Source organism: Peromyscus californicus, unplaced genomic scaffold (genome assembly GCF_007827085.1).
Source record: "Peromyscus californicus insignis strain IS unplaced genomic scaffold, ASM782708v3 Scaffold_9__1_contigs__length_137607984, whole genome shotgun sequence".
Taxonomy (NCBI): Eukaryota; Metazoa; Chordata; class Mammalia; order Rodentia; family Cricetidae; genus Peromyscus; species Peromyscus californicus.
This window is the reverse complement of record NW_026294617.1, coordinates 126,318,023-126,330,583: the sequence shown is the minus strand read 5'-3', so window position 1 is coordinate 126,330,583 and position 12,561 is coordinate 126,318,023. Positions and strand designations below refer to the sequence as shown.

Below are 12,561 nucleotides of genomic sequence, written 5' to 3'. Positions count from 1 at the left end.
AAATACTTATCCACTCTTAAGCACAGGTTCCAAGTTTTGACGCATGCATTTCCAAATTATTAAATAAAATCACAACTCAGAAATCTAAATTTTATCTTAGTTATGAGTGATCCCAAATGTAGGTTTGTATTTGTGAAAATAAATGCCAGCGACTATATATGCTGGAAACTTGTTTAGAAAATATTTGGAAAACAAGGCTAGCACGTATAAAAGATAAACTTTTAAAAACTGAATGCTAAATAAAATGGATTTTCCTCTTTTGATGTGTAATCAATAATATGATGTGTGATTACCTTTGTCATTTTTTTTTTAAAACTGTTCACTTCTTGTCTTTTTTCTGTGACTGTTAGTTTTTGTGTGTCCTGGGACCTTGAAAGCAATTGTGGACTCACCATGTATATATGAAGCTGAGCAAAAGGCAGGTGCTTGGTGCAAGGACCCTCTTCAGGCTGCAGATAAAATTTATTTTATGCCCTGGACTCCTTACCGCACTGATACTTTAATAGAATATGCTTCTTTAGAAGATTTTCAAAACAGCCGCCAGACAACAACATACAAACTTCCAAACCGAGTAGATGGTACTGGATTTGTGGTATATGATGGAGCTGTCTTCTTTAACAAAGAAAGAACAAGAAATATTGTGAAATTTGACTTGAGGACTAGAATTAAGAGTGGTGAGGCCATAATCAACTATGCCAACTACCATGATACATCACCCTACAGATGGGGAGGGAAGACTGATATTGACCTGGCAGTGGATGAAAATGGCTTATGGGTCATTTATGCCACCGAGCAGAACAATGGAATGATAGTGATTAGCCAGCTAAATCCATACACTCTTCGATTCGAAGCAACATGGGAGACAGTGTATGACAAGCGTGCAGCGTCCAATGCTTTCATGATATGTGGAGTTCTCTATGTGGTCAGGTCAGTGTACCAAGACAATGAAAGTGAAGCAGGCAAGAACACAATTGACTACATTTACAACACGCGGTTAAGCCGGGGAGAATATGTGGACGTTCCTTTCCCCAACCAGTATCAGTACATTGCTGCAGTGGATTACAATCCAAGAGACAACCAACTCTACGTATGGAATAATAACTTTATTTTACGGTATTCTCTGGAGTTTGGTCCACCTGACCCTGCCCAAGGTAAGAATGTTTGATGTTAGCCCTCCATCATTTGTACTACTTTTCTTTCAAGGGACTTCTGAATTTTTCCCAATAGCTTTTCTTCTTCTCATAGTTAAATCACAAAGAATGATCTGGTATATTGCAGCCCTGTTTTGCACAATTTTCTTTTACTCAATTTGTTCATTTACATGTTGACTTCAAGAAATGATAGCATTGCTCGATTTAGTATTTCATTGCTAAACATAAGTAATTCCTCCAAACCCATTAATGCTTTTCTTCCTTACCTGTATTCTGAGCTGATTACACCGTATTCTCAGGCCTTTAGTCTTCTTGGCACAGGTGGTTAAGGGAATTGTCTTTTAGGATGTCCCAAGAGAATGGCTAGGTCTGACATGCAAGGCCAGAGTTCTGTGTTCTGGAGTTTTGACATCTGTGCTCTGGGCAGGTGAGGGAATCTTCAAAATTCTGCCTCTTCCATCATGTAAAAATTGCACATTTTCATTTCCTGATAAACTCATGGCAATTTTAAGTCTGTATTTCTGTAATTCCACTTGGAACATACAGGCTATGTGTTTTAAGTGAGTCCAAATGATCTGTGGTAACTCTGCTAGCATTTTTTTGACTTGCGTCTGCTGAAGATATATTCAAGAAGAACATTGTTTTGGAAAGTAGTGTTAAATTTTTAGAAATATAATTTGATTTATCAATTATTTCATTTATATGAGAAATAGATTCTGGGTGTAATTACATTAATATTTTATTTAAAAAGAGATTACCTCATACTCAGGATAAAAGAGTAACTTGTTAATGATTATCATAGAATGTGTACTAATGGTTTCTTTTCAAATGAATAATGTTTGTAGGTTTAAGGTATAAATTAATATTTCCTTCACTGAGTAAATTGGATTTTTTAAATTTAGAAGTTATTCAAAAATTTGAAAACTGAAAAGTTTGTGAAATGATATTAACCTTTTCACCAAGGTAAAACACACCCATCTGCTAAAGCACTGCTGTTAGAGACATTCACACTCATTAACACACAAACACTTCTCTTTAAATATGTTATTAATAACTTCTAAATATTGTCACATGGTCAGTACCTTAAAAGGGGAAATCAGAGCTTTTATGATTGAATTTCAAATTCGAGTCTTCATAGAGTACCAAAATACGTGTTGAGTTTTACTTGTAAAGAAAGATCATTGACGGCATACTGATGAATCATGTATGCCTGGAGAGCCTTGGTTTAAAAATGCGGCTGTAAAATCTGTTGTTAAATTTTCAGGAGTGAAATCTCCTTTAACAGCATAAATCTTTACTGATAGCCTCTTAGAATCATTTGTTTTAAAGTATGTGATGTCTGTTTGCTCTAGAGGCTAGCTGTTTGGGATGCTTCGTGCATCCTAATTTTTCTAAAAGGTACTACAGTGCTTCTGTCTCATCCTTCCAGCCTCACATAAGGAAGACTTAAGGCATTGGCAAGCTTCAGGCATTAGCTAAAATTGTATTGATCCCTGGTTCACCTTTTCTGTAAGCTGCTCCACCTTGACAACTATTACATTTGTTTGGGTGGCAGTAAATCTTTCCCCCTCACTAGGAAAAAAGGAGGGGGGGGTAGGGAAGGGGAGAGAGGGAATACCTTAGCAACTGCTGATTCCTAATGAGGCTATAGTGGAAGGGTTGAGAAGGATGTATAGTGTATAGATGTATTTATTGAGTATGGATTCCATTTACATAACACAGTGACTCACCTTCTTGTCTCAAAGCATCTCATTAAACATGAGAAGCGGTCACAATGGCTTTCCCACTTGTGATCTATGTGCTTGTACATTTGGTGGTGCAATTTAGTCAAGAAGGCTTTGGTAATTCAGGTGTTTTTCAGAAAGAGTCCTTACTAGTTTGAAAATGAGACACGCAGCAAGTGAGCCTTCCCATGACAGTGTTTTATCTTTCCAAATAGTTAGCCATTCTTTCATATTCCCAGAACATAAAAATTCATATTGACCCCTTATTAAACCCTAAGTAATAAAACATTTTACCTGACCTAAATTTTTCGTGCTGCTGTTTGACCCATATTCTTATTCTCTCTCCTTATAATGTATCTTCTTTGGCTTCTAGAGACTCGTCTTTCTCTTCTGAGGTGTGAGTTCTATATATGCCTAGAGCTGGGGTCTCCCACAACTGTCCTGGCCAATAGATTTAGGTCAAACCAATAAGGCACATTCAGCTTTCCAGAAGCAAGATTCAAGAAATGGATAAGGCTAGGGGACAGAGCAGCCAGAAGAATTGAGTCTTTGCTTTCTGTGAACCAGTAAACCAGCAACTGACTTGTACAGCTAAAATTCCTACTTAAGTCTTAATGGACTGGGCTCCTGGGAAGAAGAGCCTATAGGATTGAAGAACAGTCTACGCTGTATAGAACAAACAAAACATGTTTTAAAAATGGAAAGCAGTGTTACGGGCTCTGGATTGTATGTGGCCAAAGGAGTAATGGGTGCTGCGAAGTCAACTGTTCTTTCCTTGTGCATTGTCACCGTGCTAGCCCATCACTTCTAACACTCTTCTCATTTTTACATCAAGCCTTTCTAGTTTTGGATGGCACAAGTGTATTATTTCGGTCTCCTGATCTTTTTTTTTTTTAACATTTGAATGTTTAGCTTTTGTTCTCCCTGTGAGTCATTTTCTTTGTTGTCTTAAACCACTTCCAATTTTCCCTCTTTCCCTCTCTCTAGAATACGTGTCAAAAATCCTTTCTGGTTCTTTTTCAACTCTTCAGTTTGTCCATAGAACTTGATATTTCTTTTTTTTTTTTTTTTTTTTTTTTTGGTTTTTCGAGACAGGGTTTCTCTGTGTAGCTTTGCGCCTTTCCTGGAACTCACTTGGTAGCCCAGGCTGGCCTTGAACTCACAGAGATCCGCCTGGCTCTGCCTCCCGAGTGCTGGGATTAAAGGCGTGCGCCACCACCGCCCGGCAGATATTTCTTAATCTTCCTACAGATCTAATATTCCAAATATTAACAACAAAATAGTATATCTTTAGGTCAGAACTTGATATTTCTTAATCTTCCTACAGATCTAATATTCCAAATATTAACAACAAAGTAGTATATCTTTAGGTCAGTGTGGGGCATTTCCTGAAGATTTGTTTGTCTTGACTATGAGAAGTCTGATAATTCTGTAACAAAAGAAATGTTTTAGCAAAGGAATCAGTTTTGTTATGTTTCTAAAATATTCAATATGTCACATTTTCTAAATACCTTTCCACTGATAGAAATGGTAGACAGGATCGTTTTCTACTCATTAAAGTCTTCCTGGGTACCAGGCCAATGTGTTCATTAGTGCTGGCTCTTAGATGTCACTCAAATGATACATGGTAGGCAAAGCTCTAAGTCAGCCTAACTGGATGTTTGCTAGGATGCTTTGATAAACAGAATCTTGTAAAAAGAGTTGGTATTTTATTTTACAATTCTGTTTTGTGCTGCTCATCAGAGAATATTTTCAAAGGTTGAACCTTTTGCCATGTTCATGATGCAACTTCACCTTCTCATATTCCAGAATAAGGGCAGATTGCTTTGTAGGACTCTGTCCTTTCTCAGTCTTTGAACAACCTCTTACATAGAAAGGTAAGGCCAAACATTGAAGAGTATAACCAGGTGACCTTAAATCAGTCACCTGACTTCTCCATGGCCAGATTTTCATGTGTGTGAAAAGATAATTTGTGCCTGCTTCATGGAGCAACAGTAAGACTTGATCTGTTGATCCAGACTGTTGGTTGTCATGACATTTGGCTATGAATGCTGGATAAATGCCAGCATATGTATTGCCTGATGCCCCACTGACATTTGTCTCCATTTGTGGAAAGAGATGATGATTTTTAGAAACACATCTTCAATAATAAAATATAAAAAGGTATGCCTTGAAGTATCAGTAAATTTCAGTCTTCAAAAATCCCACACATTCTAGTTGCTCCCTATAGTTTAGTATATTGACAAGAAATACATGGGTCCATCCCTGTACCATGCTACATAATTCCAGTGAGATTGTGCTATTAACATTGCCTTATTCTTTGCCAAAGCATAGCTAACACTCAGTAATTGTGGTATTAATACATATCTGAGTGATTCCGTGTGTACTGATTAGTATAGTGTCAGGGATACCTAAGGTGGTGGAACTCCAAACCATTTCATTCTGCCCTTTTCTCAGTTCCCTCTGATTCCCTGCTCTCCCTTCGTGACTTGATTCGACAGCACATTTGACACTTTTGCTAAAGATTGTGATGCTTTGACAAATGTTAATTGAGAAAGCACCAAAAGCCTAGCTGCATTGTAATCAAAAGAAAATTACACAGGTTTAACAAGATGTCAGGAGGGAACTTCCAGAGACAAAGATAGACAGGTTTAAGTAGTTTTCTGCAGCAGCTGGCTAGGCATGTTATTTGACTGATGTGCATAGACGCCTCTCATACGACCAATCATTTTAACCTAGAAATAAAACACATGCTTAAAATTTTCCCATTCAGATGGGAGGAGGGAGGAAGAACCAAAGTGTTGTGTATTTAATGATAACTAGAAGTTTGTCACACCTAAAACCCCAGAAATAGATGCACCTATCCTTAACTTAGCATGCTCTCTCAACTGTTAAGAATTACATAAGTATTTGTAGGGCACAGCCTAAAATGTTAAAAATAATGGTGATTTTGAATGTATGTTTTAATACTCAGTGTTGCAGTTTGTTACTTGTATAGGTAAAACACAAAATTAGTGGGTTTTAATTGATATTTGTTCATTGTACATAGTAATGGATCTCACTAAGATATTTTCATTTGAGCATATCAATGTTAATATTTTTATAATATAAGAATAACTTACTTGTATATTTTAAATAAAGGGTGCCCTGTACATAGGATTTTAAGAATACATTTGTAGTATCTATAAATAAGAATAAAACTTTTGGATATTTTTGACAGATTTTAAATTGTAGTAAATTTTTGCTAACAGATTTTCCAATGCTTAGTTATAGTGGAGACAACAGTTGGGTACTGTTGTTTTAAAATCTAGTTGATTTAACTCTTTGATAGAAATGTTGGAAGACTGGAAAAAAAAAGAAAAAGAAAACTTTTCTTAAAATAATTTTTTTTGTTTTGTTTTGAAATGTGTAACTACAGTTCTTTTACATTCTCTGCTAAGGGTCAGTGAGATAATGAAAGCTTGATTTTTGAATTCATGATCTGTTCTAACCCCTGTCTGGATACGAAACTACATGGTGAGCTCTGCCCTTTCATCCCCACCTTGCAAAGGAAAGATGCCAAACCCAGACCAGCGTAAGCGTGCCAAACTTCTCTTCTGTTTGGATGTAATCAGGCATGCTCAAAAATCCCTCAAGCCAGAATGGCTGCTGGCTGGAAAGATGTCAGTGTTTGTTTTCCTGCAGGATATGGAGTGGATGACTTCAAATCTTTTTATCTTCCTAATTATCCATAATTGTCAGAGGTTTTTTTCCCCCTTGATCTTTTGCATTTGTTGATAAAGTATGTTTGTATAATAGAATTTTCCTGCACTGCCTTCATTTGTTCAGCGCTTTATGGAGAGATTGCACTTAAATCATGTGGTCATATTTCACTGAGAGCTGAGCTACCATTAAGCTTAAATGGTCATCTTTTACCCTTATGAATAAATTGTAATGGAAGTGATTTTTTTTTCATCTTCTCCTTCCCTACTATAATTCTATTTGTTTATTTGGGATATATGGATGGGTGAAGGGGTGTGTGTATGCATGCATACGTTCACATACAAGTGACTGTAGGTGAGCATGAGGGTGTGTTTGAGATTAATACACTCATCTTTTTTTCATAGTGCCTACCACAGCTGTGACAATAACTTCTTCAGCTGAGCTGTTCAAAACCACAGTGTCAACCACAAGCACTACTTCACAGAGAGGCTCCGTGAGCACCACAGTAGCTGGACCTCAGGAAGGAAGCAGAGGGACAAAGCCACCTCCAGCAGTTTCTACAACCAAAATTCCTCCTGTAACAAATATTTTTCCCCTGCCAGAGAGATTCTGCGAAGCATTAGAAACGAAGGGGATAAAGTGGCCTCAGACACAAAGGGGAATGATGGTTGAACGACCCTGTCCCAAGGGAACAAGAGGTATTTCCTGCCATATATTATACCATATAATGTATTCATTTGTAGTTTAATGAGTGACTTCTAAAGGACACTGAAGCAGTTTCGGTAGAGGGGGATATTTACAATAGGCAATTTCCTTATTTTGTTACATTACAAATACAGTTTCTCTATACAACGTAAGGGTTTTAAACTATTGAAGTCACTTAAGATCAGGCACAGAATTACCTCTCACATTACCTACCTATGTCAAACCTGAGATTTTTGTCCCAGGCCTCTAGTGAGGCTCCCCTATAGCTGTCTTTCTCATTATAACCATCACTTTGGATGAGTCCCAAGAATATCAAGAGTTTTTTTTTTTTTTTTTCTGTTCTAAATGTCAGATGTTTCTATGCTGACTTTATGCTTATTGTTTATAATCTTTTGCATTGCATGCTACTTTGTGTTGGTTATTGCCAACTCCTTCTATTAGCATTTATTCAAAATTTAACACACAGTCTAGGATCGTTAGCGCCAATTTCCCAGAGGCTTGCCTAAAATACGGCTTCGGTTTCACCCTTGTTTCCTGCATCCATTACAGGAACAGCCTCGTATCTCTGCATGGCTTCCACAGGAACATGGAACCCTAAGGGCCCTGATCTCAGCAACTGCACCTCTCACTGGGTGAATCAGCTGGCTCAGAAGGTGGGTTGGAATGTTTTGATGTGATATGTTGATTGAGGGCTTGAAGTTCTAACATAAATAATATAGTTTTCTATGTTAAACCAGGCTCTGTGGTTCTTTGTTCTGCATAAAAGTTTTTTGATTTTTTTTTTTTTGGTTTTTGTTTTCCTTTTAAAGCATAGTTTTGTCTGTATACTAGTCATTGAATGTTAAATTTGTTTGGGGGTATGCTGTGTTCTGTGTTAAGCTGTTTAACAAATGCATACTTGTTTAATTTCATTCACATTTAGTTTGTTCTGGTTCTTTTGATGTTCATAAGACAAATAGTGTATTGGCCCAATAAATCAAGTATCATTAAGTTTGCAACTGAACCCACAGAATGCAAACAGATGTTTGTATCACATACGGTTACAACACAGTGTGTGAAAATGACCCTTCAAAAGGCCTGGACGTCACTCCCTTGATTTTTGCACTGTAATATTGGGCCCTTTGATTTTTCCTCCATCTACCTGTTTTGAAACACAGACAATAGGTGGCCAGAACTATCTGTTGTCTGATGTAAAATCAGCATCATTGGAATAAGTTAAAAAAATTTAAAATAACAACAAAGTGGTTAGAGGAAAAAGAGAGCCAATTGAAAAACAAAATTTAAAAATGTCCCCTCCTTCCCCTTTGTTTCTTTTTTGTGTCTGGTTAAGTATTTCTTTTGTGTGTTAAGGATCTAAAAGCCTTTAATCTTCTTAAGATGAAGAGAAAGTTATTGGTCTCAATTAGTTGCAGATTTTGACATATTTGCAATTTTTCCCCTGACCACAACAGAGGTGCTTAAAGAGAACTGAAAGCCACAAGCAGAAAGAGAGGTTTACTGAGATAATACAAATTGTCGTTCCAGATCAGAAGTGGAGAAAATGCTGCAAGTCTAGCCAATGAACTGGCTAAGCACACCAAAGGGTCCGTGTTTGCCGGGGATGTGAGCTCCTCAGTGAGACTGATGGAGCAGTTGGTGGACATCCTCGATGCTCAGCTGCAGGAGCTGAAACCTAGTGAGAAGGATTCCGCTGGGCGGAGTTACAACAAGGTAGGATCTCTGCCACTGAAGGACATGGGTCTGTGTGTGTGGCGGCTCTCTGCCCTTCAAAACTTGGCTGTCAGCTGCCCAGACACACACTTAGAGAACTAACTTCCCAGTTTGCTCATTTCTCAGGAAGAATTACTGAGAAAGGAGCAATGTTCTCCTTCCCCTTAAAGTTCTAAATGACACCATTTATGACAGATTTTACTTAATGGTGACTTGATCCATCTAAATGTGGTCAGTGCTCTCTCTGTAGAATTAGCATTTGTAGCTAGAGTGATTCTGTGATACATGATTAATGAATTGTGTGAAAACATGCAGCTGTCAATGCTTGAAACAAAGGTGTGACTCACAGTGGTATTAGGGGCAGCCTTGGGGAGAAGGATGTATCCGTTTTTGGGAGAATGCTGATCACACCACCAGGTTTTTCTTACTAAGATGTCTAAGTGCCACTTACTGTGTTATGTTTATATTACATCCATGTTCAGATGTTCAAGTCCAGAATTAGCCATAGATAAGTGGACTATTATGTTTTAACAATGGTGTGTGTATATATCTTCTCTTTTAAAAATAATAATTAAAAAATGACACTTAAGAAAACAGAGCTGAAAACTGTAAGGAGACAGCAATGCCTGTGAAAGGAGTTGCCCAGATGCCCAGAGGAGATCTGTAGCTAGTCCACTTGACAATCAGGAACGCCAACTTAGTTTTTGAGGATTTCTTCTTTCCTCATTTTTTTCAGCAGATAAAATCTAACCTCTGATTTTCTCTTCTTTTACTTAAAAGCTCCAAAAACGAGAGAAGACATGCAGGGCTTACCTTAAGGTATCTTTCCTGTGCTGCCCCCTGCTTTCTCCCTTCCACGGCTGCCTGCCACGCTTACGCCATCTTGCTGCATGACTCAGAATTTTCAGTCTTTGATAATTATATAATGTGCCCCATATCAGCTGTACAAAAATGCTGGCTTTTCTCAGAATAAGCCAATAATATTTTACTGATTTTTTTTTTGCTGTTTTCCCGTTTATCAAAAAAAATACAAGAATTTAATGATCATCCTCTGAATTGGAAGCAAGCACATAGTAGTCCCTTTGTTTTCTCTTGTCATCTCTGGATTCAACAACCTGAGACAGCTATGATATATTCTCGGCAGTTTATCATATCAAAGACTGTATGGGTATAATATATGTGCATGTAAAAGTCACCGCTTTCTGATCTCTGGGGTATACTGTTCAATAAATTAGGATTTGTCCTGGCCCTTTGGGAATTCGCTTCTGGAAGTAGGGTGCTGAGTATGGGTGTCCAGACATGGAATACGAACACTGTTACGGTGGTTCCAGTATATGATAGGTGGGAGATCTTTTCATGATAGGAGCAGTGAGGCACTTTTGTGCTAGGACCAATATTTCTTCCTAGTGGATTGAAACGATAGGCAGCATGCTGAGGATCTCCATGTGAGGAAGCCAAAGTAGTTCTGTTGTATTTTGGTTTGCTCTGTAGTTTAGAAGTCCCTTGCTGTCGGGGAGAGGGAGTTGGCCATTACCTGGCAAACCTAACCTCAAAGGACAAATTCACATAGTGAGAGAACAAACCAAAGAACTTTTGTGGCTTTGGAAATGAGAAGTTACTCAGAAACTGAAACCTCATCAACTTGGTGGGCAAGGTCAGGGATGGGCACAAAGAACAGCATCTCGCTAGTTAGTAAATGACACCTTTGGACCTGATCCCTTTACAAGAAAAGGCAGAGAGAAATCCGTTTTTCAGGTAGTAATGTTCTAAAGACCCCTAAAAATCTGATTAAGGATGCAACTAATAGAGATCTATGGAATAATTCGCACTCAAATGTTCAAGTTTACCTTAAGATACTAATGTACGGAATGCAGTGATCAGTGTGTTGCCCAAAACATAACTCAGTGAGCCAAGGGTAGACTGGCAAGAAAAGACTGCTTCAGGAATATGACTAGGCTGGTGATTATCTTGATCGCACCTAAAAAATGCAAATGGTAATAAATAAGGAGAATTTCAAATTAATGTCAGTGTGTCATCAGGAGGAATGTATACACATGATACATCGCAATATGACCTTAATTTCTGACCAGTGTCACTTCAGTGTGTTTCCAATGAGTTTCTCTGTTCAGACAAGACTAATAAGCCTCCTTAGATTACAAATCAGAAACTGACTTACTCTATGCAAATGAAGCAAGTTTCTACTTGGCTACAGAGGATTCAATTGTAACTTAGATTAGAGGCTCCAGTCTGTATTTCTTGGTGACTAATGAATCTGGCCTCAGCAGACCAATTTCTGTTCCACTCTAGTTATTGGCTGAAGAAGTATACATGTGAGCCTTCTGGACCATTCCATCTCCCACTAGAAAGAGAAAAAAGCCTTTAACAACACTTGGAAGTACCTTCCACCTGCCAGGGAGGTCATGGTGGCTCACAAGGCAGATGGAACGAGGGTATAAGATGGATTAAGCTAATTAATCTCACTCTGACAATAACCTTGGACAACTTTTCCCCTTGTTCATTTCAGTGCAGAGCCTCAAACTAGCAATTATTTGTTGTTTTTCATATATAGTGTGTCCTTTTTCCTCAGCAGTTACCAGTAGATCAGAACAATGTATATACGGGCCTAATGGCACATCATGTGTAGGCATGTGGAACAGTAAACACATGTAGTGAATTCAGCTGTCCAGCTATTCATGGCACAGCACACCCCAGCCTAAGTACAGCAAATGTGAGCACCAGAGTTTGCCTCCAGTGGACCAACCTACTGGGTTATATTGTTATTTAATGCTCTTTTGCATGGGGATAAATTAAGCCCACACTTAGGAATATTTGCAGCTCAGTTGCAACACATATGTATTTCCATTCTCCTTAAATCATCAGTGTAGCCTTCCAGTATTTTGCTATTTTCCTCATTCCTCTAAAAGCAGACCCAGTCCTTAGAAGTTAATGTGTGTGTGTGTGTGTGTGTGTGTGTGTGTGTGTGTGTGTGTGTGTGTGTATCTTTTAGCTGTATAGGTATTCGGAAGGGTGAAAATGTAGACAGGTAACTTATAAACTTTAAAGCTACCCTTACACCCAAGTGATAATCAATAGACAACGTCTGTAAAGCAGTCTAACTTATTTGAGTTCGCATTCAAAAAATACTGTGACTGAAATTTCTGTTAGATACTGGCCTACCCCAGTAACATTAGTGTTTTCTAGCCTTACATTTAAATTTTGAAGTTATAAATAGGGTGACTGCAGTAGCGCTGAATGACCATACATGTAAGTCAAGTAAATTAGAATTGGAGCTGCTGCTGGGAGTTCCATGTCCTCTTCAACAATTGCAGTGTGATTAGAGAAATGAAAACAAACCACCTTTCTTACAGACTCTTTAAGTCAAGCAGCTGTTCACTAATATCCACTTAGTGCTGTTTTGAAGTAGTTGTCCATACTTACAGTTGCCCGAGTCATGAAACAAAAGTAAATCATCATGTCAGGTGAACATCACAGTTGTCACTAGTTAGCAGTTAACGATCCCCTGTGCTCTGGAAGCAGTCAGAACTAACGGTCATTTTCTAATGGATGCA

General features: G+C 38.1%; 1 protein-coding gene across 48 annotated transcripts in view; it reads left to right on the top strand.

Annotated features, from left to right (window-relative positions):
- The window catches only part of Adgrl2 (adhesion G protein-coupled receptor L2), a 631,085-nt gene that overhangs the window by 585,409 nt on the left and 33,115 nt on the right, over positions 1-12,561 (top strand). For 39 of the 48 annotated variants that reach the window (XM_052731819.1, XM_052731818.1, XM_052731817.1 and 36 more), the window contains 5 exons: positions 351-1,151; positions 6,982-7,275; positions 7,832-7,935; positions 8,807-8,992; positions 9,773-9,811. In XM_052731819.1, coding sequence (XP_052587779.1) covers positions 351-1,151; positions 6,982-7,275; positions 7,832-7,935; positions 8,807-8,992; positions 9,773-9,811 — 1,424 coding nt within the window. The remainder of the gene's footprint in view (positions 1-350; positions 1,152-6,981; positions 7,276-7,831; positions 7,936-8,806; positions 8,993-9,772; positions 9,812-12,561) is intronic. The other 9 variants (XM_052731823.1, XM_052731822.1, XM_052731821.1 and 6 more) reach the window with 1 other exon arrangement.